At 59.4% G+C, this 26,392-nt stretch overlaps 2 protein-coding genes across 4 annotated transcripts in view; one reads left to right on the top strand and one right to left on the bottom strand.

The window, feature by feature from the left end:
* Positions 1-3,126: 3,126 nt before the first annotated feature.
* Positions 3,127-24,315, top strand: SLC19A1 (solute carrier family 19 member 1). Its single transcript, XM_081301520.1, has 6 exons — positions 3,127-3,257; positions 8,279-8,515; positions 10,611-11,376; positions 11,631-11,823; positions 14,228-14,369; positions 23,174-24,315. The coding sequence occupies exons 2-6, from the start codon at positions 8,327-8,329 to the stop codon at positions 23,438-23,440; spliced, it is 1,557 nt and encodes a 518-aa protein (XP_081157646.1). The 5' UTR covers positions 3,127-3,257; positions 8,279-8,326; the 3' UTR covers positions 23,441-24,315.
* A 642-nt stretch (positions 24,316-24,957) lies between these two features.
* The window catches only part of COL18A1 (collagen type XVIII alpha 1 chain), an 86,979-nt gene continuing 85,544 nt past the window's right edge, over positions 24,958-26,392 (bottom strand). For all 3 annotated transcript variants that reach the window (XM_081301478.1, XM_081301476.1, XM_081301477.1), the window contains one exon: positions 24,958-26,260. In XM_081301478.1, coding sequence (XP_081157604.1) covers positions 26,050-26,260 — 211 coding nt within the window. In that variant the 3' untranslated portion in view covers positions 24,958-26,049. The remainder of the gene's footprint in view (positions 26,261-26,392) is intronic.

Genomic DNA, 26,392 nt, shown 5'->3' with positions numbered 1-26,392 from the left:
ACCGAGAACAGATGGACAGTGCTGTTCAGAAATGAAGAGTGGGAGACTCAGAAATCCTCAACCAGGCCCCAGCTCTGCATGCTGGTACTGGGTTCAAGGAAACACTGCGAGCCAGCCCTGTTCCTGGGACCATGTGCAGCACGTGGGGATGCTGGTGAGAAGAGTGCGCAGAGCAGTCAACAACATGCAACGCCCCCCACGCTGAGCCCTGATGTCCACATGTGTGGCATGCCTGTGCATGTGTGCGTGTCTAGGCTCTGGGTTTCTTGCTCAGGGAAGGCCCTGATCCAGACTGTGGGCACCAGGGCTCTACCACCAGAACACACCTGTTTCCAAAGCCGGGGTTGTCCTGTGCCCATGGCTGCTGCTGCTGCTGCTGGAAGCGGGCTCTTGGGGGGAGCCCTGAAACTGTGGAAAGACATTTGCAGGGACTTCCCTGTGTCAGATGAGGGTTGGGGTAGACTCAGGTGGCCAGGACATTGGTTGGGAACATTCTGGACTTAGGGAGCACTAACTGAACATAGCTGCCATGCTCCCTGGTGGGAGTGGGCACGGCAGGAGAACTCTCTGTTCCTCATCTGCCCAAATCAATTCACGGTGGGTCTGAGTATTCTTGATGGTCCTGGGCAGTGGGACAAAGTGGGCAGCTACACTTGATGGGGGATACCACCAAGCAGTTCCTCCAGGTTGGCCTGGAGCTGGGCATGGCTGGGTTAGGTACAGAGGCCACCTAAACACCTCTGGGAGGCAAGGAGTCTCTGTGGGCCTGCAGAAGCTGGGCATTTCCCCTCCAGCCTATGGCTGCTCCCAGGGACCAGCCTTTGCTGCTCTCCCCTGACGTGGACAGACTGTTAAATCCAGGAGACCCTCCTGCAGCTTTTCTTCACCACAGCACCTTGCGCCTTTCAAAGCTTGCAGTGGCTCCCACCAGACTGTCCACTGACCCCCACCACCGTGCAATGCACACCTCTGATGCTGCTGTAGAGCCCTCCTCCAGCCAACGCCTGGAGTGGCCTGTCCTCCCTCAGAACAACCGCTCTCAGTGACCACTGGCCTCAGGTGCTGCTGCTCACCGTGGGCCCCTCCAGTCCCAGCCCACCCAACAGGGCCTGCTGCAGCTGGGATCCCAGGCCTTGTGGGAAGGAGACTTCAGACAGCCCTGCGCAGGAGTCTCGCAGTTCTACACACAGCTGGAGACGGTGGGGAGACTGCCACTCTCTGTGGCCTCTGCATGCTGCCCTTGCCCTGGTGCCCACCCTTCCTGCCTATGGGTAGGGTGGCCCCCATCAGGGCTCCTGTGGGCAGGCTCCTTGCTAAGCCCCATGGGGGCACTGGCCAGGCTGCCTGCCTCTGTCCACTTCTAGTAGTGGCCCCTGACCTGCTCAGAGGACCATGCCGCCCTGTCCCCCAGGTCTTGTGCCACTCACACACAGGAACCCTCTGGAGTTCTGCCCCTCGGTCTGCCTGCAGGAGTGGGGACTGGGCACAGCCAGAGTGCTGGTGGGCACATGCAGCTCTCCCTAAAGGTCTGTGAGCTATCTCAGAACCCACTTCCAAGCTGCAACTGTTTTCGGTTATTGATATTTGTTCCTGCTGTTTTCCACATACAGGGACCCGTGAACGGGTCCAAGGCTGGCTGAGCATACAGCCATTGAGTGCAAGGACCCATGCAGACTTCCAGGCATGGAATGGACAGGAGAGAATCCTGTGGGACTCTGCACACCCGAAGGGACAGCAATAGCAGGTCCAGCAGTCCAGGAGTGGGTCCAAACCATTCACATATGAAAAAGGGAAGGGCAGGGGCATTTTGAGGGGCTCCTACAATTCCTGAGCTGCCATGGAGCTGCTTCCCACTGCCCCACTCTGTGGAGCACAGCCTGGGCACCCCCAATAACCTGGACTCAGGGCTGGAGTTCTCTGGGCAGTGACTGGTGGCCATGTACCACTGAGGTCCAAGTCCAGAAGAGTAGAACAGTCACAAGCTGGGGAAGAGCTGTGCTGGTGGGGAAACTGTGGGTGTCCACACCAGGGACCCCGAGTTAGCACAGGTGGTCCCTGCATCCCCTCAGATCTATCCCCCAGACTTTCTGGTCATTCTTCCTGGCTCTCCCTCTGCCTTTCCGCCTTGCCTTCCCACTGATGGGCACAAGCACTGGGCATTCAGCCAAACCCAGGGCCCTGAAAGGGATGGCTGCCAGTGCCCCCTGCCTGGGCATCTTGCAGCCCCAACTTTATGAGAGCCAGCCGGGGCAGCCCATGGACCCTCCCATCTCAGCTCCCTGCCCCTGTTAACAAATCCTTGCTGGTTCAAGATGAGCTTGAAGGTGGAATGGGGTCTTGGGCTGCACCGGTGCCTGGGGCCCCGCGTCTCAGGCTGGTACCTGCTCTGCAGCTTGAGCCCGCAGTCCGCCGCTGGCCAGAGCTCTGGCCCCTGGACTGGGCTTTCGGACCGACAGGGAGCGAACGTTTCTAAAGGTGCCTGAAAGAAAGCGGGCAAGAACCTTTTGTTCCCGGGTGTAGACAGAGGCCAGGAGCAGGCCCGCGGAAGGGCTTCGGTCCTCAAGGTACGGCCAAGTCCAGGGGCGGGCCCGGGGAGGGGCCTCGGTCCCCAAGGCTCAGCGGCCGCAGCAGGGGAGGGGGCGGGGAGCGACACTCGGGTCTGTCCAGGCAGGTCCAAGACGTCGCAGCGACCCAGGCCAGGCGCCGGCCGGGTAGGGGCTCCAGGGGCAGGCTCCGGCGGGTGGTCGGGGACTGCGGCAGGAAGTGGGGGCGCGGAGGCTGGTGGGCGAAGGGCAGAGGGTCGCGCGGAAGAGGTGGGGGAGTACACGGAAAGGGCGAGGTGGGGCAGGGGACGCAGGGCAGAGACTGGGAGAGCGCCGGGGCACAGGGGCGGGCCGAGAGGGCGAGGGACCGACGTGGAGGAGGTGGGGGGCGGCCGGGCCGAGAAAGAGGTGCGGAGACACAGGGCAGTTGGGGACGCGCAGCGGGGGCGCGGCTGCACCAGGAGCCGCGTGACCCCGACGCTGATGGGTGGCGACATCCGGAGAGCGCGTGCGCACAGCCGCGGGCGCGTGGGCGCTGGCCCACTCCAGGAGACGCTCCTGCGGCTGCGCGGCGCTGCACTGGCCCCGCCCTGGGGCGGGGCCAAGCGCTGGTCACGCCCGCCCGCCGTCCTGCGCTCGCGCGCGGCATCATAGGAACTGTAGTCCGCGAGTCCTCGTGCGCGGGACCCGGAGCGCCGCTGCTGCCCAGCCCAGGTACCCGCCTGCGGGGCGCGCTGCCGGGGGCGCGGGCTGGGTCTGGGGAAGGGCTGGGGTCCGTGGGGTGAGTGCGGGCCGCGGTGCGTGGGGTGCCAGAGGTCCCTGGTTGAGTGTGGGGGCGGGCCTGGGTCTGCGGGGTGCCAGAGTGAGTGCGGGAGCGGGCCAGGATCTGCGAAATACCTGGAGAACCTGGATGAGGGCTGCAGACCCGGGTCTGCGGGATGTCAAGGGTCGCCGGGGGCGTGAAGGGTGTGGAGTGGGGTCTCAGTGTTTGGCGCCAAGGTTCAGGTGCTATGGGCTGCGTGCATGCGGGGCGCCCATGGTGTCTGACCCTCTGGTAACTTCGCGCCAGTCTGTCTGGTGAGGGCTGGGAGCGCCACTCCTCTTCTCCGTCTTCTCCCGGGGCCAGGAGAAACGCGTGGACCCGCCTTGATGCGCGTGCCTCTGCACCTGTGCTCGTGCTCCATCTGGCGGGAGTCTGCCACCCCATCCTCTGGCCCAGTAAAGCTCCCTGGCGCGCCTCCAGGCCTTTTGTAGTCGCTCCTGGAGGTTGTAGATAGGGCTCAAACAACTTCCCCTTGGAGCCGCTCTTGGCATGTTCTGGCAGGGAATAGGAGGTGTCTCCCTGTTGGACAGGGGCCTGAGAGTCTCCCTGTTGGACAGGGGCCTGAGAGCCTCTCCTGAGAGGTCCTCCAACATGTCTATAACAGGAAACTGCTTCCCAGTGTCCTGTCCCAGTCTCCATGGGAAGCTCCTGGGGAGGCTGGGGGGTGGCCAGGGAATTCTTGACCATCCAGTCGTCCTGGTCCCAGGATACCAGTCAACCTGCCCTGGAGTCCAGAGCTATCTACAAGAAGCTGTTTCTCAGCACTGCATAGTGGAGATAGGATAAAGTCCTCCACGGTGCCTGCTGCTCCACCCTGGTAAGGAGTGTGGTCTTTCCCTGCTCCTCTGCCTGCCCCCCGGAGCCTAGATGGACCCAGCAGAATGCAGGACCCTCTGGCCCAGTAAAGCCGCCTGGGTGCTTCAGAGGCCTGTCGTCCAGATGTTTGGTTGTCTGTGCCGGGCAGCTGAGAAACCATGCTTGCCTGTGTGGCCATGTCAGCCACAGTCAGAGGCCAGTCCTACTCAGGAAGGATGTCACTCTGCTGGGGGGAGGACTTCTTGGATTGTCTCTGAACCCAGCCGTGCCACCTGCTTGCCACCAGCTCCCGTGCTGTTTCTGAGACTGTGCCTGCCTCGTGGGCTCCCCCGCTCTCCTCCGGGAGGTGGCTCCAAGCCTGTGTGGGGAAGAGGTGTCTGAGGCTCTGCTGTGGAGGCCAGAGGACCTAGTTCGCCTGTTAGCTGACTGTGTGGGAGGCTGATAGCCTCCAGTGGAGTGGAGTGGACTGGCAGGGAAAATGGGCTGTTGGGGCCCAGCCTCATTGATGAGACCTTGGCTAACCTCAGTCCTGCTCAGGGGTTGGCCTGGGGAGAGCTATCCCGGCCTCTTGTCCTGGCGGCTGACTAACAGGGCTCGAGGGTGCCCTGCCCTGGGTTGCGAAAGACTGTGCAGGTAAACAAGTGTTTGGACTTGTGGAGCTCAACATTGTCCATCAGGGGCCAGTGTATTTCAAGTATGGACCTGGACTTTTGACCCCTGTTCCTGTGTGACAGCCCTTGCTTCTGGGGCAGGGCTGAGCCCCTCCCCTGGCCAGTTTTCTGTCCCAGCCTGCCTCTTAGTCATGCTGTCCACTGGCCCAGTAGGTGCTGGAGTTGGCAGCCCCAGCACCGATTCTGGAAGGTTTTGGGGGTGTGCATGGGTGTGCCCCCACTCTTTGTGTTCCATCAGCTCCCTTGCAGCACGAGCTCTGGCTCAGGGAGGGTGGTCCAGGGCTGTAGAGCTGGGGAGAGCCTGTGTTGAAGGAGGGAAGGTTGAGAACACTCTAAGGAACGAGTCTAAAGTAGAAAGGTGGCGCCTGTGGGACCTGGGTTGCAGCTGCCTTTCTTCTCCTGACCATGCCTTTGCTCTTGCTGCCTCTGCCACGAGGGCTGGTGGAAGTGAAGGTCTTCTGGAGTCTGGGAGCACCCTAGGACTCCCGAAAGGGCTCGGGGAGCAGGAAGGGCGCCTGCCTTCCTGAGAGCATGCCTGGCCTTCCTGTGTGCACCCTACCAGGAAGTTGGTCCTGGGTCAGCTGGGCTTCTGTGCTGAGCAGGGGTGGACGTTCAGGTGGAAGCGCAGTGCCCTGCAGGGGTGATGCTAACCAGGGGCTGGGCTGTAGATGGGAACCTGGAAAGGTGCGCCTGCCACAAAGCCCTACCTATGGGGACATGCTGGCCCTTTAGCAGTTATGTACTCCAAGAACAAAGATGGTGCAGGGCCCTGTCAGCCTCCTGCTTCTCCTTACAAGATTTCAGAGCCCCCCACTGTGCTGCAGAAGTGTCCCCAGATGGCAGGGAGGGGACTGGAAGGGAGGGGCAGAGCTTATAGGAGCTTACAGGAGCAGATACAGCAGTCCTGAGACTGTGCTCTCTGGGTGTGGTGGGTGGCCTGCTCTGGCTCCCCTGTGGGACATGTTGCAGGGTGTCCTCGGCTGCACCAGGGTTTAGAGGGACCTGAGGGGCGGGTCCCTGGTGAGCTCTCATCGTAGCTCAAGACGTCAGCTCTGTGTCACACTGACCCAAACACCCAACAGGAACCACTTAGGAGGAAAAGTTTATTTTGACTCACAGTTCAGAGGTCGGTCTGTGGTGGGCCCAAGGTGAGTCAGGACATCATCCTGCGCCAGGCAGGCAGCCAGGAAGCAGGGGTGGGGAAGGGGCACAGAGAAGAGGTACCCTTCCAGGGTAGCCCCCAGTGACCCTCTCCTCCAGCCCTGCCCACCTGCCTTCAGTGACCACCTGGGAGGTCCATTCAGACTAGGATGGGTCAAGAGGTCACAGCTCTCACGATCCAGTCATCTCGTCGCCCAATACTTCTGCATTGACACCAGCTTTGGGGACGCCTCAAGTCCCTCCAGGGTTTGGGAAGTAAAAGGAGTGTGACCCCGATTCCCAGTGGACACCCAGGGAGGAACGGAGCTGCCTCCTGAGGGCTGGGCCTTCCTGGCTCCCACCCTTCTCAGCTGTTTCCAAAGCTCCCCGGGAGGTTGGGAAGAGTGAGGCCAAGAGAGTGGACCTCAGCATGTGTTCAGCTGAAGCCGGGGCTGGGCCTGGCTTCTCCTGGGTAGTTGTGTCCTGCTGTCAGCCTGGCTGGCTGCTTGCTTTTCCTTTGGCCCTTTGAGAATGTGGGTCCTGTCCCAGGCCCTGTAACTTCCAGGGCCACTGCTGTTCTCATCATCCCCACCCCCCATAGAACTCTCTGGAATCCTTGCAGCTGCTTGGCCCCTGCCCCCCGCCCTGGCAGCCCCCCAAAACAGGCCACCAGCCCCTGCCTCTTTAGGGCTTAATCTGCCTTCCCCCTCGGCACAGAAAGGAGCACATGGGGACTCAGAGGACAGAATCTCGGATGGTCTTGACAAGGGCCGTGGGGTAGGGGAGCCCCAGAGTGGGTCCCTGCAAGTCACCTCACTTTCCTGGGCCTCTGTCATGTAAAGGAGGGTCAGAGGTGTCTTCAGCTAAGAGGTGTCCCAGGTCCCAGGGTCCCAGTGCCAGGAATCGGGCCCTCAAAGCTGGTGCCACGTCTCTGGAGCTTTCTTCACCCCTTGGGGTTCTCCCTGAGCTGAGACCCTCTGGAGACCACTGCAGACACTGTACCTACCCAGGCAGAGTCATCCACCCGCCTGAGTCCAAGCAGAAGGAGTGGGTGGTCAGCACGGCCAGTCCCGCCTGCCTCCCTGTGCCTCTGCCCTGCCCCTGCCTCAGCAACGGGGGCCACCTCTGCACAGGATCCCCCACGCCATCCTCCAGGAGGGAGGTCACCAGCAGACTGGAGCTGTGGTCACAGGGGCAGCTGGCCGGAGCCTCCTTAGCCATGTGGGAAGCCTGCAGCACCTGGCACATGGAGGTGTGGGGGCCAGCACAAGCCACAGGGCGCTGGGGACCTGGGCGTGGAGGTGGCTCCCGCCCTGTTAGTGCCTGTTCTACCCCCAGCAGTGGGTAGAGCCTTTGTCCTGGACAGCATCTGGAAGGGGAAGACACTGCTGAGCACAGAGTCCTCACAGGTGCCCCATTTACCCAGCACAGTGCCCGGGCTGTGCTGCAAGGCCAGCCTCTGGGAACAGCAGGCTGGATGGGCCCCCTGCAGCTGGACCTGGGTGCCTGTTGTCTGGGATGGCAGCTTCTAGCTGCTTCTCTAGGACACTGGGGCCCCTGAGTGCAAGTCTAGGTCTTGGGTCTGTCTCCGTCCCTTCTTCTGCCTGGTTTTGCCCACGGCTGCCCTTGGCCCCTGCAGGGCACCTGCTTCTCCACAGCCTCCTCTCCTGCTGCAGTTCCTACCCACCGCATTCCACAGTAGAGCCCCCTGGTTGTGTGGGGGACCATCCAGGGGTTCCGGCCTGTGCCCCCAGCCACCCCTGCTGACCGCCTGTGGGATGGCCCTGTGCATGCCTGGTGTCCTAGCAGAGCTGTTGCTCTCTGGCCACCTTGGATGCCACTTGAGCAGCAGCTTTTGTGGGACACTTGTGTAGTAGTCACTGCCAGCGCCAGAGCCAGCTGTCCCTAAGACCTGTCCCCTGAGACCTGTGGGTAGGGGAGCCATGTCCAGCCCAGTAGCCATGACCACACACATTGCCAGGCCCTGAAAATGAATCTAGTGTGCCCCCAGACCCTGAATTTTAAACGTCATTAATCTGTTAACTAAGTGCATTTGTTTGCTTGGTTTAATTAACCTCCAGCAGTCCCCTGTGGCTGGAGCTTCTGTCTGTCTGGGAGACTTGGGGAGTCTTGGGGAGTCCCTGGGTGGGAGGCCCAGGTGGTCCTCAGGCTGTCCAGGCCGTGTGGTGGGGCCTTGGACCCTGACTGAGCCTGGGAGGAGGAGCCCTGGGAGGAGGGGTGCCGCAGGCTCTTGCCCGCCTGCTTGACTCCGTTCTTGTTTCCAGGTGTGTCACCTCCAGTCCTCACCAGGGTTGAGTGTGGGCCTGGGCAGCATGGTGCCCTCTGGCCAGGTGGCGGAGAAGGAGGCATCCGAGGAGCCTGGACCCGGCCCTGAGCCCCACTCATGGCGATGCCTGGTGTTCTACCTCTGCTTCTACGGCTTCATGGCCCAGATGCGGCCCGGGGAGAGCTTCATCACACCCTACCTCCTGGGGCCCGACAAGAACTTCACCCGGGAACAGGCACGTGGGTGTGGGCTGTAGGGGCCATGTTTCACAGGTGGGCAGGGGAGCCGGGGGCTCTTGATGCATGGGCAGCTGAGGCTAGAGAAGGTAAGTGGCTGTGTGAGCACCACACAGGGGCCCGAGGGCTCTGGGCAGGTCCTGGACCCCATGCTCCCCACAATAGGCACTGTCGGAGGGAGGGGCCCTGCTTTGACACATTCTTCAGGCCAGTTAGAAGGGTCTCGGGTTCTAAGAGATGAAGCACAGGTCTAAGGTGCTGCCCCCCCCCCCCCCACCGGCCAGGCCCCTCATCTACCATCCCGGTGGAGCCTGTGTCCAGCCATGCGGGCACCTGCCTCCAGCCAGGAGCCAGCAGGTATCTGCCTAGAGGTTGTCAAAGGAATTTCCTTTCTCTCGGCTACGGGCACACAGGGTCCATTGAAACCCTGTAATGGGCTTATGGCAGACATACAGCCCAGGGCCCTGTGTGGCCCAGTGCTGGGGTCATTTCCTCCTTGAGTTTGCACGGTGTGCTGTGTGGAACGTGGTCAGACAGAAGGAGCATGGAGGATAGCCCTCACCCCGCACACTCACTGATTGGCCAGAGGCTTCTCTGCTCTCGACCCGGGGCTGCAGTCCAGTGTCATCATGGATCGGAACAAGCGTGTATGTGAAGCACCCTTTATAGTAAGATGGAAAACCGTCGCAGAGATGTTTACTGGTCCTTCCTTCCTGCCCTCTCACATTCCACACTGATTAGAAAGTAGACTGCAGAGGTTACACCGTCCCTGGGAGGAGTCCCTGGAGGCCTGGGAGTCCTCGGGGACTGTGGTCTCAGGCTTTGCCTTCTGGCCCCATAGGCCAGTCCTCTGGTCTCAACCCCTCTGGCTGCAGGGACTGAGCAGGCCAGTGCTTGCTGGGCCTGGATCCACAAGTTCACGTAAGTGGTGTCTAATGACACCTCTTTTGGAACCTGCCTCCTGCCCATCTGACTGGGGACATTCATCTGTGTGGATTCAGGGCTGGTCCTGCTGGAGTCTCACCTCTAGTTGAGCCACAGACCATTTCTCCAGTGCTTCTCGGTGGGGGAGGAGCTTCTGCTTTGGGTGTAAGAATTTGTCAGAATCCTCAGGTTTGGGGTGTAGGGAACATTCTGGGACCCTAGGGGAGCGCCCTGGAAGTTCCCTGGGTGGCATTCCCAGCTCGCTTGGCCGGACGTGCCTCCTGCAATGTGCCACAGGCTCCTGGGTCCTGGCCTGGGGCTGTGGTCTGTCATCAGGCTCTTGAGGCAAAGAGCAAATGTCGTCCCTTAATTGAGATGAAGGCCCTTGGCCACCTTCTCCAGGCCCTCCCTCTGCCTGGCCTTCCTGTGTAGGTGCTGGGTGCAGGTCTGGGCTCTGGCCTGTGGGCTGGGCCTCCAGCTGCTGCCTTGCCGCCCGTCCTGTCCACTTCCCTCCTTTTTCCCTCTCACCACAGCCCCCTGCCCACCCAGGTCCTGTGTAACCCCACCGCTGACCTCCTTTGTCCTGTCCTGCCCTCTGGAAGGGCTGAGGTGGCTCGTCCCCCAGGTCCTGGTAACCCCCCCGCTGACCTCCTTTGTCCTGTCCTGCCCTCTGGAAGGGCTGAGGTGGCTCGTCCCCCAGGTCCTGTGTAACCCACCGCTGACCTCCTTTGTCCTGCCCTCTGGAAGGACTGAGGTGGCTCAGGTGGTACCTACTGCCCACAGTGCTGTTTTTCATGTTGTATTTAAGGTGAAACCAAATTCTGAGTCCAGGAAAAACAAGTCAGTCCAGGTTACCACTACCTAGGATGTCATGGGTCATTTTCAGTGGTAATGGCCACTTCCTGTGGACGGCTGCTGCCTCCTTCTGATTGCCTGGGGTCGGCAGTTTCTTGGGCTACAGGCTCTCCAGTCCCCAGGTCCCCCTGGCATGCCTGGACAGGGTACTCCGCAGGGAGCCATGTGGGCATTTGACTCATGGTGGCAAGGCAGCCATTGCCACAGAAAGTGGTCAGCGGGGATGACTGCGGCGGTGTGGGCCCCTGCTTAGTCACCCCTGTGCACTTAGCAGAGTGGCCAGTGTTCCTCACAGTGGCTGCTCCCTGTCCGCAGGTGACCAACGAGGTCATTCCGGTGCTCTCCTACTCCTACCTGGTGGTGCTGGTCCCGGTCTTCTTGCTCACCGACTACCTGCGCTACAAGCCCGTGCTGCTGCTGCAGGGCCTGAGCTACGTGTGCGTGTGGCTGCTGCTGCTGCTGGGCCACTCTGTGCTGCACATGCAGCTCATGGAGGTCTGCTACAGCATCACCATGGCCGCCCGCATCGCCTACTCCTCCTACATCTTCTCCCTGGTGCGCCCTGCCCGCTACCAGCGCATGGCCAGCTACTCGAGGACCGCAGTGCTGCTGGGCGTCTTCACCAGCTCTGTGCTGGGCCAGCTGCTGGTCTCCGTGGGCCAGATGTCCTTCTCCATGCTCAACTACATCTCCCTGGCCTTCCTCACCTTCAGCCTGGTCCTCGCCCTCTTCCTGAGGCGTCCCAAGCGCAGCCTCTTCTTCAACCACAGTGCGCCTGCACGTGGAGCCTCACCCAGCGAGCTGGACCAGATGCACCCGGCCCCTGACCAGCCTGTGCGCGGGAAGCTGGGGCGTGCTCTGGGTGCCTGCAGGGACTCCTTCTTGGCGCACATGCTGTGGGACCTGGTGGGCAGTGCGCGGCGGCCACAGCTGCGCCTCTGGTCCCTTTGGTGGGTCTCCAACTCTGCTGGCTACTACCTGATAGTCTACTACGTACACGTCCTGTGGAACAAGGTGCTCATCACTGCCGGCAGCACGCAGGTCTACAACGGCGCCACAGACGCTGCCTCCACACTCCTGGGTACGTGGAGCCCTGTCCTCCAAGCCCTCACCTGGGCCATGACCAGCACTCCCACCCAACACCAGCCGGAGCCCCCCCTTCTTGGGCCTGGCCCTCAGCATGACCAGCACTCCCACCTCTAGCCCAGCTAGCTCCCACCATGGGCCTGCTTCCCTGCCCCCCAGTGTCAGCTGCACAGCCCGTACCCAGCCCCCTCCCTGGCCTCCCTTTGCTCTACCCGGCCCTAGTGTGACCGTGACATCTCCTGTCCCCAGGTGCCATCACATCCTTTGCCGCGGGCTTTGTGAATATCCGCTGGGCTCTGTGGTCGAAGGTGGTCATTGCGAGCATCCTGGCCGTGCAGGCCGGGCTGGTCTTTCTCATGACCAGCACCAAGGACATCTGGCTCTGCTACGCAGCTTATGTGCTCTTCCGTGGCGCCTACCAGTTCCTTGTGCCCATCGCCACGTGAGTGGGCCGAGGGGAGGGACTAGCAGGAGGTTCTGCAGGGAGCAGCAGGTGTGCACATGGGTAGCAAGGGCAGGCCTGTGGAAGACTGGCCTTGTTCACAGCTGAGGTCCACCACATCCCTCTGGCTCCCTGCCCCAACCTGCCAGCCCCCGGGGCCCCTGCACTGCCCCTCGCCCAGACCCTCTGGGCTCTTCTCTGAAGCTGCCTGGGCACTACCACCAGCTGAGAGGGCCCACTCTCCATGCCAGGCACTTTCTGTGTATACACCAGATGTGTGTAACACACTCACACTTACCACACACCATGCAGTCACGTGCTCTCGCTCACTGTCCACGCAGGTGCTGCCTCCCTTGGCCTCCCACTCCCCCGCCCACCCTTCCCAGGGCTGCCCTGCCTCCCTCCCCACTAGGGCCGTGGGCCCCCGAACACTGTGAGTACACACGCCCCTGCCCTGGGAGCGCTGAGCCCGTCTTGCCCCAGCTGTGGGGTCTGGCCTGCACCTGAACTCCCTGCCCTCTGCACCTTGAATGCTTGCTCTCTTGGGTGCTGGAAGTGGGGCTCAAACCCAGGGTCCTTTCTGTCCCATCCTGACCACACTCTGGGTTGCAGACCTCCCTGGTCTGTGGCCGCTGTCCCCACGCCTGCCCCTCATGTCTCCCATGTCCCAGTCTGCCTCCTCCCTAGGAGGCCCTCTTGACCCTGCCCCCAGCCCATGGAGGCCCACAGTGTTTCTGAGGTGGGACTCACCTCTGCTGCCTGTCCACTTTGACAAGGGCACTAGGCTGGTGTGGCCATCCCAGGCTATCAGGCATGTTTGGCTAGTCACGAAGGGTGTGGGGCCCACTACGCGGGCCCCAGACAGGGTGGGAGGCACATGGGAGGGGCACAGGTGCCGCAGAGCTACACCGGGCTTTTCCCTGGGCCATGTCCAGGTCACTCCTGGAGCAGCCAGACCCAGGTGACTGTGGCCACAGTGCTGAGCTGGCTTCCTGTCTGCACTTTTGCTTCCTTATTCTGATGGTGGCTCACAGGTGGCTGCCGCAAGGGGCAGGCCAGGTGAGGGCCTGAAAGGGGGTTCCGGTCAACGTTGAGAAACCCTGCAGCCTGTCTGCATGCTTGTCCTGGTGGTACCCCAACCACGAGCCTCTGATCTGCAGGCCTTTCTTAACTGTATTTTTACTTATATATTTTTTAATGTTAATCTGCTTACTTTTTGGTACCAGGAGTTGGACCCAGAGGTGCTTAATCTCTGACCCACATCCCCAGCCTTTTTTTATTTTTTTGAGACAGGTTGCTTAGAGCCTCGCTGAGTTGCCGAGGTTGGCTTTGAACTTGGGGTCCTCCTGCCTCAGCCTCCTGAGCCCATTTTGTATCTCTGACGCCCTCTGCTGGGTTCCACTGTGGTGGGGTGCTCACCCTGGCTTGGGCAGCTCCCCAGCTGACCTGCAACCCCACCTGCTCTCATGGGCTGCAGCTCCTGTGCGCAGTTCTCCTCTACGGGGTGCTTTGGGTTCTCTTCCTGACCCCAGCGTGCCCTGTCCATCAGCTCTTGGTCATTCTTTTTCAAAGGTTCTTAGGCATTTTTATTTGAGTGGATTCTAGACTACTTTTGTCCAGTTCTTTCTTTCAAGGAACATGTTCTGGGGAATCCATCAGAACTGCACTCAGATGTCCCTTTCTTTGGGGGCACCAGAGGCCTGGAGGACTTCACTGCCCCTCGTCCCCTGCTTTCCCTGTCTCCTGTCCTAATTCCCTGGCTGTCTTCCAGAGAGACCTCCACTGTGCATGTTTCCTGCCCCCTGTTTTCGGGAGGACCTCCCGAGCACGTTGTCCCAGGTTCTGTAGGATCTTCCTGCACCTGCACTTGTGCTTCTTGGTGCCTGTCCTACTAGGTCGAGGATGTGGCTCTGTGGCCATGAGGGGCCCGCACTCTGCTTCTGAGCTGGGTGTGCGCCTGAGCTGGGTTCTGCCTGGCTGCTGGCTGCTGGTGGGTGGGCATATACCTGAAGGAGGGTGGGGCTGGGGGGTGCTGTGCTCCTGGGAGCTGTCTGGGTGGCTGTGGGCAGGGCTAGAGGGTACCATAGACTGTACCTGTTGCCTCACTGTGCACCTAGGGGCGAGACTGAGAGCAACCCTGTGTGTCTTGGGTGGTCCTGTGTCTGTGACAGGGCCAGGGGCAGAGGTGGGGGAGACTGGGAACAGGCACCTGGGACGGGGCTTTGTGGGGCAGGGCCTGTGGGCAGGCTTTTGGTGGCCTACGTGGGTGGGTCGTGTCTGGGAGCCACACTCCCTCCCACCTCGCTGCATGTGCAGCTCCTCTGGACCCTCCCTGAGGCCCCACATCAGCCCTGGCTCTTGCTGCCCGTCCTCTCCAGCTTGTCTGACCTGCTCTTCTGCCCAGTTTTCAGATCGCATCCTCTCTGTCCAAAGAGCTCTGTGCCCTGGTCTTCGGGGTCAACACGTTCCTCGCCACCATTCTCAAGACCACCATCACACTCATCGTGTCTGACAAGCGGGGCCTGGGCCTCTCAGTGCACTGCCAGGTGAACCCCATTTCACATGGTCCTTTTTGGGAGGGAAGCCACGGTGGGGTCTTGGGAGAGCCTCCTGGTGCCCGCAGGCCCGCTGCCTGGGGTGTGCAGAGGGTGGATCATGCTCCTGCCAGAACGAAGAAAGGTGGGCTGGGGCTCACTTCTCCAGAGAGCCACTGTGCCCTGCTGAGGATGAGTGAGTCGCGTGGTGGCCTGGGCGTGCACCGGCCCCCTCAGAGTGCCTCTTCTTTCCCCTCCCTGGGTGGGAGGTGCTGGGCCAGGGGAGGCTGGCCCATCAGTTTTTCCTTCTGTAGTTCATACTGTGGGCTGAGTCTGAAGGCGTCTTATTTAGCCCTAACTTCCCCAACATCCTTTGAATGGGTTTATAGTTGTACATAGGTCCCGAGAGTGAAACTGTGCTTAAGTGTGAGTTAGGCTAAGGTTCATGCCGTAGCCCGAGTGGGTCCTCTGCTCAGCGTGGTTTGTTGAGACTTGACCTTCCTCCATGAAGTGCTTTTACGCCTTTGCAGAAGTCCTTTTCTAGATCTTTATTCCATCCTGAGCTGTGTGCTAACTTTCCACCAACACCATAATGTCTTGGTTACAGAGCTTAATTGTAGGTTTTGAAATTGGTCAGACTGATTTCTCCAATTTTATCTTTTTAAAAAAATTTTCCTACTATTATAGCTCTTCGTATTTCTGTGTACCTTTTAGAGTAGTGTCTTTACAAAAATTCTTTTTGGGATTTTATTAGGAATTACACTAAGCAACCATCAGTTTGGGGAACGTTGACATTTATTGTCTTTCTGTCCATGAACATGGTATGCCTCTCCATCTATTTAATAATTTTTGATTTCTTTAACCATTTTAGTTTATAACATTCAAGTATTAAGTGCTGAACATGTTAAATTTATACTTTAAGTTTTTTATCTTGGGGGGCACAATTGTAAATGAAACTATATCTAACGTTTTTTTAAATATTTATTTTTTTAGTTGTACTTGAATTCAGTCCCTTTATTTTCTTTATTTTAATGTGGTGCTCTCATGTGCTAGGCAAGCGCTCTACTGCTGAGCCTCAGCGCCAGCCCAATATTCAACATTTACTGTCTCCGTTACTGTATTGGGGCTGTTGTCTTACCACAGAGTGGGTGCGTTAAAGAGGAGAAATTAATTTTCTCAGTTTTGGAGGTTGGAAGTCCAGTGTCTCAGGGCTGGTCCTCAGAGGCCTCTCCCCTTGGCCTGGTGCCTTTTCACTGTGACCTCATGTGGCCTTTTATCTGTGTGGGTATCCATGGTGTCTGTCGTCCCCTAAGGGCCACAGTCATACAGAATCAGGACCACCTTCACAGCCTCATTGGGCCTGAGTCACCTCTCTAAAAGCCCTTTGTCCAGGTGGAGGCTTCAGGGGCTTGGCTGTCAGCTGTGAATTTGGAAAGAAGGAACTCAGTTCAGTCATAACAGTGAGTCGGGTTCCTGAGGGTCCGTAGACCTGTGAAGATGTGTCCACTGTGCACCCTGCAGTCCTGCTGAGTCCCTTTCTCCTTTCCTGAGGGTCTGCAGATCTGTGAAGGTGTGGTGTCTCCACTGTGCACCCTGCAGTCCTGCTGAGTCCCTTTCTCCTTTCCTGAGGGTCTGCAGATCTGTGAAGGTGTGGTGTCTCCACTGTGCACCCTGCAGTCCTGCTGAGTCCCTATCTCCTTTCCTGAGGGTCTGCAGATCTGTGAAGGTGTGGAGTGTCCACTGTGCACCCTGCAGTCCTGCTGAGTCCCTATCTCCTTTCCTGAGGGTCTGTAGATCTGTGAGGGTGTGGTATGTCCACTGTGCACCCTGCAGTCCTGCTGAGTCCCTTTCTCCTTTCCTGAGGGTCTGTAGATCTGTGAAGGTGTGGAGTGTCCACTGTGCACCCTGCAGTCCTGCTGAGTCCCTATCTCCTTTCCTGAGGGTCTGCAGATCTGTGAAGGTGTGGTGTGTCCACTGTGCACCCTGCAGTCCATCTGAGTCCCTATCTCCTTTCCTGAGGGTCGCAGATCTGTGAAGGTGTGGAGTGTCCACTGTGCACCCTGCAGTCCTGCTGAGTCCCTATCTCCTTTCCTGAGGGTCGCAGATCTGTGAAGGTGTGGAGTGTCCACTGTGCACCCTGCAGTCCTGCTGAGTCCCTTTCCTCTTTCCTGAGGGTCTGCAGATCTGTGAAGGTGTGGTGTGTCCACTGTGCACCCTGCAGTCCTGCTGAGTCCCTATCTCCTTTCCTGAGGGTCTGTAGATCTGTGAAGGTGTGGTGTGTCCACTGTGCACCCTGCAGTCCTGCTGAGTCCCTATCTCCTTTCCTGAGGGTCTGCAGATCTGTGAAGGTGTGGTGTGTCCACTGTGCACCCTGCTGTCCTGCTGAGTCCCTATCTCCTTTCCTGAGTGTCTGTAGATCTGTGAAGGTGTGGTGTGTCCACTGTGCACCCCGCAGTCCTGCTGAGTTCCTATCTCCTTTCCTGAGTGTCTGTAGATCTGTGAAGGTGTGGTGTGTCCACTGTGCACCCTGCAGTCCTGCTGAGTCCCTATCTCCTTTCCTGAGGGTCGCAGATCTGTGAAGGTGTGGAGTGTCCACTGTGCACCCTGCAGTCCTGCTGAGTACCTATCTCCTTTCCTGAGGGTCTGCAGATCTGTGAAGGTGTGGTGTGTCCACTGTGCACCCTGCAGTCCTGCTGAGTCCCTTTCTCCTTTCCTGAGGGTCTGCAGATCTGTGAAGGTGTGGAGTGTCCACTGTGCACCCTGCAGTCCTGCTGAGTCCCTATCTCCTTTCCTGAGGGTCTGCAGATCTGTGAAGGTGTGGTGTGTCCACTGTGCACCCTGCAGTCCTGCTGAGTCCCTTTCTCCTTTCCTGAGGGTCTGCAGATCTGTGAAGGTGTGGAGTGTCCACTGTGCACCCTGCAGTCCTGCTGAGTCCCTATCTCCTTTCCTGAGGGTCTGCAGATCTGTGAAGGTGTGGTGTGTCTACTGTGCACCCTGCACTCCTGCTGAGTCCGTTTCTCCTTTCCTGAGGGTCTGCAGATCTGTGAAGGTGTGGAGTGTCCACTGTGCACCCTGCAGTCCTGCTGAGTCCCTTTCTCCTTTCCTGAGGGTCTGTAGATCTGTGAAGGTGTGGTGTGTCCACTGTGCACCCTGCAGTCCTGCTGAGTCCCTATCTCCTTTCCTGAGGGTCACAGATCTGTGAAGGTGTGGTGTGTCCACTGTGAACCCTGCAGTCCTGCTGAGTCCCTATCTCCTTTCCTGAGGGTCTGTAGATCTGTGAAGGTGTGGTGTGTCCACTGTGCACCCTGCAGTCCTGCTGAGTCCCTATCTCCTTTCCTGAGGGTCTGTAGATCTGTGAAGGTGTGGTGTGTCCACTTTGCACCCTGCAGTCCTGCTGAGTCCCTATCTCCTTTCCTGAGGGTCGCAGATCTGTGAAGGTGTGGAGTGTCCACTGTGCACCCTGCAGTCCTGCTGAGTCCCTATCTCCTTTCCTGAGGGTCTGTAGATCTGTGAAGGTGTGGTGTGTCCACTTTGCACCCTGCAGTCCTGCTGAGTCCCTATCTCCTTTCCTGAGGGTCGCAGATCTGTGAAGGTGTGGTGTGTCCACTTTGCACCCTGCAGTCCTGCTGAGTCCCTATCTCCTTTCCTGAGGGTCGCAGATCTGTGAAGGTGTGGAGTGTCCACTGTGCACCCTGCAGTCCTGCTGAGTCCCTATCTCCTTTCCTGAGGGTCTGTAGATCTGTGAAGGTGTGGAGTGTCCACTGTGCACCCTGCAGTCCTGCTGAGTCCCTATCTCCTTTCCTGAGGGTCACAGATCTGTGAAGGTGTGGTGTGTCCACTGTGCACCCTGCAGTCCTGCTGAGTCCCTATCTCCTTTCTTGAGGGTCTGTAGATCTGTGAAGGTGTGGTGTGTCCACTGTGCACCCTGCAGTCCTGCTGAGTCCCTATCTCCTTTCCTGAGGGTCTGCAGATCTGTGAAGGTGTGGAGTGTCCACTGTGCACCCTGCAGTCCTGCTGAGTCCCTTTCTCCTTTCCTGAGGGTCTGCAGATCTGTGAAGGTGTGGTGTGTCCACTTTGCACCCTGCAGTCCTGCTGAGTCCCTATCTCCTTTCCTGAGGGTCGCAGATCTGTGAAGGTTTGGTGTGTCCACTGTGCACCCTGCAGTCCTGCTGAGTCCCTTTCTCCTTTCCTGAGGGTCGCAGATCTGTGAAGGTGTGGTGTGTCCACTGTGCACCCTGCAGTCCTGCTGAGTCCCTTTCTCCTTTCCTGAGGGTCCATAGATCTGTGAAGGTGTGGTGTGTCCACTGTGCACCCTGCACTCCTGCTGAGTCCCTTTCTCCTTTCCTGAGGGTCTGCAGATCTGTGAGGGTGTGGTATGTCCACTGTGCACCCTGCAGTCCTGCTGAGTCCCTTTCTCCTTTCCTGAGGGTCTATAGATCTGTGAAGGTGTGGAGTGTCCACTGTGCACCCTGCAGTCCTGCTGAGTCCCTTTCTCCTTTCCTGAGGGTCGCAGATCTGTGAAGGTGTGGTGTGTCCACTGTGCACCCTGCAGTCCTGCTGAGTCCCTATCTCCTTTCCTGAGGGTCTGCAGATCTGTGAAGGTGTGGTGTGTCCACTGTGCACCCTGCAGTCCTGCTGAGTCCCTGTCTCCTTTCCTGAGGGTCGCAGATCTGTGAAGGTGTGGTGTGTCCACTATGCACCCTGCAGTCCTGCTGAGTCCCTTTCTCCTTTCCTGAGGGTCTGTAGATCTGTGAGGGTGTGGTATGTCCACTGTGCACCCTGCAGTCCTGCTGAGTCCCTTTCTCCTTTCCTGAGGGTCTGTAGATCTGTGAAGGTGTGGTGTGTCCACTGTGCACCCTGCAGTCCTGCTGAGTCCCTTTCTCCTTTCCTGAGGGTCGCAGATCTGTGAAGGTGTGGAGTGTCCACTGTGCACCCTGCAGTCCTGCTGAGTCCCTATCTCCTTTCCTGAGGGTCTGTAGATCTGTGAAGGTGTGGTGTGTCCACTGTGCACCCTGCAGTCCTGCTGAGTCCCTATCTCCTTTCCTGAGGGTCGCAGATCTGTGAAGGTGTGGTGTGTCCACTGTGCACCCTGCAGTCCTGCTGAGTCCCTATCTCCTTTCCTGAGGGTCTGTAGATCTGTGAAGGTGTGGTGTGTCCACTGTGCACCCTGCAGTCCTGCTGAGTCCCTATCTCCTTTCCTGAGGGTCGCAGATCTGTGAATGTGTGGTGTGTCTACTGTGCACCCTGCAGTCCTGCTGAGTCCCTATCTCCTTTCCTGAGGGTCGCAGATCTGTGAAGGTGTGGTATGTCCACTGTGCACCCTGCAGTCCTGCTGAGTCCCTTTCTCCTTTCCTGAGGGTCTGCAGATCTGTGAAGGTTTGGTGTGTCCACTGTGCACCCTGCAGTCCTGCTGAGTCCCTTTCTCCTTTCCTGAGGGTCTGCTGATCTGTGAAGGTGTGGTGTGTCCACTGTGCACCCTGCAGTCCTGCTGAGTCCCTTTCCTCTTTCCTGAGGGTCTGTAGATCTGTGAAGGTGTGGTGTGTCCACTGTGCACCCTGCAGTCCTGCTGAGTCCCTATCTCCTTTCCTGAGGGTCGCAGATCTGTGAATGTGTGGTGTGTCCACTGTGCACCCTGCAGTCCTGCTGAGTCCCTATCTCCTTTCCTGAGGGTCGCAGATCTGTGAAGGTGTGGTGTGTCCACTGTGCACCCTGCAGTCCTGCTGAGTCCCTTTCCTCTTTCCTGAGGGTCTGCAGATCTGTGAATGTGTGGTGTGTCCACTGTGCACCCTGCAGTCCTGCTGAGTCTTTATCTCCTTTCCTGAGGGTCTGTAGATCTGTGAAGGTGTGGTGTGTCCACTGTGCACCCTGCAGTCCTTCTGAGTCCCTATCTCCTTTCCTGAGGGTCTGTAGATCTGTGAAGGTGTGGTGTGTCCACTGTGCATCCTGCAGTCCTGCTGAGTCCCTATCTCCTTTCCTGAGGGTCGCAGATCTGTGAAGGTGTGGTATGTCCACTGTGCACCCTGCAGTCCATCTGAGTCCCTATCTCCTTTCCTGAGGGTCGCAGATCTGTGAAGGTGTGGTATGTCCACTGTGCACCCTGCAGTCCTGCTGAGTCCCTTTCTCCTTTCCTGAGGGTCTGCAGATCTGTGAAGGTGTGGTGTGTCCACTGTGCACCCTGCAGTCCTGCTGAGTCCCTTTCTCCTTTCCTGAGGGTCTGCAGATCTGTGAAGGTGTGGTGTGTCCACTGTGCACCCTGCAGTCCTGCTGAGTCCCTATCTCCTTTCCTGAGGGTCTGCAGATCTGTGAAGGTGTGGTGTGTCCACTGTGCACCCTGCAGTCCATCTGAGTCCCTATCTCCTTTCCTGAGGGTCGCAGATCTGTGAAGGTGTGGTGTGTCCACTGTGCACCCTGCAGTCCTGCTGAGTCCCTTTCTCCTTTTCTGGTTGCTTTAGACTTGTTCTTTCTTAGGTTTTGGAGAGCTCCTCTTTGACTAATGAGCATTTCATAGTGTGTCCCTTACTTTCCAAGTGTCGTCTCTGTTGTTAGTTTTTTTCTTATTCTCTGTTGGTCAGAGAACACATACTCTGTGTTTTGGGAGCTTCTGAATCTGTTGAGCAGAACTTTGTCTTGATGTGTGCTTTGCTGTTGCCTGAGGAGAATGTGGGCCTGCATGCCTTCCCCTGGCTGATGTGTTGACTTCTCCTCCACCCTTGAGGACCTGGTTCTGTTGTTGGTGAGAGGGCTGCAGAACTCTCCAGAATATCTGTGGCTCTGCTTGGCCCTCCTTCCGTTTCTCCCGTGTTTGTGGCTCTCTAGTCTGCTACACATGCACGTAGCAGGGCCTGCGACTGCAGTTTCCATCGCTACATCTGTGGCCGCTGCCTCTCTGAAGTCAGCCTGCCCTCAGGCCAGCCCCCCTGCTTCCCAGCATGTGTGGGCATGAGGCAGGCTCTCCCCTCACTTCTGGCCTGCCCTGTAAGCTACCTGAGTGAATTTATTGCAGACAGCGGGGAGTTGAGTCCTGTTTTAAATCCATCCGTGCAGTCTCTGCCCTGGGCTTGGTGTGTTTGGGCCATTTATATTTAATGTAGTACTTTACCTATTAGGGATCAAGTCCAGCATCCCAGAGTTCATTCTCCCTTTTTCCTGCTTTCAGCTTCTCTTTTCTTTTTGAGACTTCTGATGTGTTACTTGCACATTTTTTAGAACTGGGACCTTTATCTCTGGGAGTGTGTTTGGTGGCTTTGTTGGTTGCTGGTGTCACATTGTGGCAGGGGAAGCCTAGGTGTTGGGCCTCCCTGCTCGTGGTGCGCTTGTCCACAGCCCGAGGCCCGCTGCGCCCTGCGGTGGTCCACTCTGTCCTGCCTGCTGTCTCTCCTCCCTTCTGTCTTCCCCTGTCTGTTTAGACAACTTCTGCCACGGTCTGCGAGAGGCCTGCTGGTCATCTGAGTCTGTCCTGGTTTCTCTTCTGGTCCTGTGGCCTCTCCTGCTGCTCTGCCAAGGCCATCTGCTTCTCTGTTGGTCTCCATTGCGTGTCTGGCTGCCCGTGAGGCTGTTCACCGTGTCTGCTTGGAAGGCCGTCGCAGACTTTGCAGCACCGCAGTCTGGGTCGGCCTCCAGTGGCCCCCGTGGGCGGGAGGCCTGGTGGCTGTGAGTGCTGCGAGTGGGGACTGGCTCCATGGCAGCTCCCGCAGGAGCGGTGGGGTTTGCAGCTGGCACAGCCAGGCCCTGTGACACCAGGCCCCCCCCACTGCCTGGTGCTGGGAGCCCCTGCTCCCCACAGTCCCTGGAAGCCCTGGGGGCAGCGTCCTCTCCTCGGGGTCTCTGATGCCCCCCAGTGTGGAGGGGCCTGGGTGCCTTCTCACCACCCGCTGGGGTGAGTCCAGACCCCCGTGTGGCCACTGCCGACTCTTGGGGTTGTCACACTCACTCTGGGGCCCTCCTTTAACCTCGTATGGGCAGGTGGGCTGGCAGGAGCAGAGGCTCTTCGGGAGTCTCCCTGTTGCTGGCTGCCCCTCCTGGTCCTTTGGTCCTTCTTTCCCCATCAGTCAGCATCTTCAGGTTGCTGCTTCTACAGTTCCAAATACGTGAGGCAGAGAAACCCGGCCATCTGCCATCACAGAGGCTGGTGGTGGGCTCCTTCCCCACCCGTCCACCTACATGCTCTGACGGTCTGAGGAGTCCTGGGGTTTGGGGGCAGGGACAGGGAGAGGTGACCTCTTGGGAGCCGAGTTCTCACCGACTCTTTTAATAGTGCCCGCCCTAGAGGGCGCTGGAGCCCCACCTGCTGGTGCTGAGAACCCTCTGCCTTCTAGACCCCAGTACCTGGGTCAGGGTCTGGTCCCTCCCTAGTGTCCCAGGGACGAGGAGGAGATACTTCTGCAGCTGGCCTGGCTCTTCCCATTTGTTGCTGTGCAACTCCTGCCTCTGAGCTGGAGCCGGGGCATGCAGAGGGAGCAGCAGGCCTCCTGCTGCCCTGGGCACCCCTGGACTGGCTCTGCTGAGGGAAAGCCTGCGTTGCAGGTGTTCCCCGAGGTCTCAGGGCAGCTCTGGAACTCAGCCCCACAGCACCAGAGCATGGGGAGCAGCCTGTGGAGGCCACGCCTGGTCAGGACACACACCAGGGGCTCTCTGGGGAGAGGTGGCAGGAGCCCTCTCAGGACTCACCAGTGGGCAGTGGGCATCCTGTGACCTGCTCCAGCCCAAGTGTGGGTTCTGGAGCAGCCCTGGCAGGCTGGGGAGCCAGGAGCAGGCTCCCCCACGGGGCTGCGAGGCCTGCGCGGGGCCTGCACCCTCACCCACCCTCTCTGCTCTAGTTCCTCATCTACTGTGTGTACTTCCTGGTGCTGTCTGTCATCTACTTCTTGGGAGCCGGGCTGGACGGTCTGCGGCACTGCCAGCGGGACCGCCACCAGCCCCTGCCCCTGGCACAGGAGCTGAGGAGCCCCTCGGAGGAGAAGCCTGTGCGGCTGCCGAGTGTGGAACAGGGCCTGGGCGGCCTTCAGCCCTCGGCCCCACCACTGCCCCTGGAGGACAGCGCAGAAGATGGCCTTGGGACCTGGGGGCCTGTGGCCAAGGCCTGACATGGCCTGACCTCCCCAGCAGGTTCCACACTGTCCTGACAGCCCGGCCTGACGGGCCGATGAGCCCCAGCACCGTCAGACTCCCACACGCGGAGGGCGGGCCTTGTGTGGGTGCCCCCTTGCAGTGCCTGGTGGGGGGGTGCCTCCTCCGGCCTTAGCACTGGCGGCCTCGGACCCCCACCCCTCAGCCCTGCTCCACTCTGGTGGTAGCCAGAGTGTGCCAGGGACACTCTGGGCAGCTGCCTGGATGTGGCCACACCTCGGGCGACTGTGGACTGGACTGGACTGGGCTGGGCTTGCTTGCTGAGGGGCCCGTGGTGGGGTCCCCGGTGTCTTCCAGGCCTCCCTGCCTGCACCCCCTGGGGAGGCTAGAGGCAGATGCTGTGTCCCCAGGGGCTGGCATGCTGGCCCCACGGGCCTGGGGCTCTCATTTGCTGTGACACTTCCCGACATCCTAGGTGCTTGCATTTTGGACGATGCTGTTTTTATATCTGTGTAAAATGAGGAACCGTTTGGCTTCTCCGTCGTGTGCGAGAAGCTGGTCTCGGGTGTGACAGAAAACCCATCAGACGGAGTGGTGGCTTGGGGCCCTCAGAGCCAGTCCTTCCCACCAAGGCTTCAGCCCAGGGTCTTTGTTCTTTCCTCTGTTCCCGGAGTGACCTGAGATAAGGGTGGCTTGGAACTGGTCAGACGCTTTGGACAGCCAGAGAGGACTATGGACAGGCAACCTGGATGTGAGCTGGGCTTGTTGGGAGCAGCAGGGCCTTCCCGAGAGGTCTGCGTGCCAGTGGCCTCTGGGTCTGAGCCGGTTGTGTGTCCCTCTGTGACAGGAGGGTCTTTTGTGAACACTTTACCCAAATAAACCTGGAACCTGAGTGTGAGGGTGCTGACCCCAGGCCCTGGCAGCCAGGGACCCACCAAGGCCAACAGGTTAAGTGGGCACCTTGGGGGATGCAGGGTCCAGGAGGTGGCATGTGAGAGTGGCCAGGCCCGAGCTGAGAGTGTTCAGGGCAGTGGGGCCAGGCTGTGGAGGGACAGAGCGTGACACCCCATGGCCCTGTGCTGGGCCACTGTAGCAATGCAGGCTCCGTGGGCATCCACAAAGGAGTCCCGGCCTGTAGCTCGCCGCTGCACTTGGCCACACAGGCTGTGAGCACTGGAGTTTCTCTGCCGCTCCTGGGCGCCCTGCCGGCTGCCAGAGCAGGGACAGTGTTTCCGGGGCACAGGCTAGCCCCCCTTGGGGTCAGGTCCTGCCAGGACCCAGCAATTGAGTCCACACAGACCTGAGGCATGGTTTTGAGGTCAGCCTGAGCACTACTGGCTGTCAGGGGGCCCTACCAGCAAAGGGTGCCCACAGTGTGTGTCACGCGTCTGTGCACATCTGCACACCAGATGCCTCTTCACGTGCTCTGACACCCAAGCACGCTGTGTGTGCCAGCAGGGGGACACCCAGGGACAGAGGGCTCACTCTGCAGGGCTCTGCTCTTCTCACATGGGGAAACTGCTCACAAACATGGTCTCCATGGAAGGTCATTTTATTTGGTGCCTATTTGAAATGGCTTCGAAACACACAGGTGCAGAACCAGCCCCCCAGTTTTCTCCCAGTCCTCAGACAGCAGATCCCGAGGTAGGGGTGTGTTGGCACCGTGGCTGTGGGCAGCCCAGCGTGGCCCTGAGCACACACACGGCCACCTTCTGGGCTTCCGAGCATAGCGGAGCACTGCGACAGGAGGCGCCACGGCCTGACTTGTGAGCCCCACAAAACTCCTGCTTCGACTTGGCTGGGGTCAAGTTCCAATCAGATCTGGTGTGGTCTTGGGTCACCTGGGAGGCCAGCCAGGGAGAGGTCTGGAGGACCCCACGTCGGCCGGCTCTGGGGAAAGCCGCAGACACACCAAGTCCGGCCACACTCCTGGCCCTGCACAGTGTTGAGGAACATGGCCAGCCTGGGTGGCCGTAGGCCCTGAGCTTGGACTCTGCCCCAGTGGGGGCACTGTGGTTGCTGTAGAGTGCAGGAAGCCGAGGAGAGGTGGCCCTTGCCCCGTGCCTGGCCGTCCTGTTCACCACCTGAGCAAGCCCATGCCTGTCTGCCTCTGGCACAGCCTGAGTGGGAGGGGAGGGCCCCAGGTGCCCTGCAGACCAGGTGTCAGCACCCAACCTCTCGCTGGTCTGCAGTGGGACTGGGTCCTGTGCACAGCCAAGGTGGAGGCAGGAGAGGGTCTGCGCCTGCCAGAGTGGCAAGCGTCCCTTCCCGGCGCCCGGGAGCTCAGGAGCCTGCAGGTGGGGTAAGCACAGGTCTGGGCGGGAAGTCCTGTGTCAGCCTCTTGCTGAAATCCAGCTGAGGTCTGATCTGGGCCTCTTAGAGCAGGGGCCATGACAGACTGGCCAGCACAGGCCATCGGGGAGAGGCCGGAAGCCTTGGCACGAGCTTCCTGTTGTGAACTTTTAGAAAACTACTCTCTTTGGCTTCCTTTTATTTCTGGAGGATTACATGAAATGTGGACTGTGTAGGAATGTCCCAGCCAGGTCCCGGGGGCTGGCTAGGTGCTCCCTGCCTGTGCCTGTCCTGAGAGCCCCCTCCATGCACGTCCGAGCCAGCAGAGACCCTATTAGGAGGAGGAGGTCATGAAACTGTTCTCGATGCAGAGGACCACATGGGCATTGCGGCAGCTTGTGGCTTCCTGTTCCAGCAGTCTGCCTGCCAGCAGTGGGGATGCCTGGCCCATGGCTCCGGCAGCCTCTGTCCGCCACGCCTCACAGTAGCTCTCGGTCAGCCTGCGCCCACTGGGGTCTGAGCCATGCCATACACTCTTCTGGGGCCTGCAAGATGTACCTGGCTGTCAGTTACACCCACCCCTCCGCAAGCAGAGACCCCTGCCCCCGGGGGAGGAAAGGTGGAGGCCAGCAGGTAGCTGGCCCTGGGCAGAGGGAGGGCTGCGAGGTCCATGCTTT

This window comes from Spermophilus citellus (assembly GCF_964194105.1).
Source record: "Spermophilus citellus genome assembly, chromosome: 7".
Lineage (NCBI taxonomy): Eukaryota > Metazoa > Chordata > Mammalia > Rodentia > Sciuridae > Spermophilus > Spermophilus citellus.
This window is presented reverse-complemented; position numbering and strand designations above follow the sequence as displayed.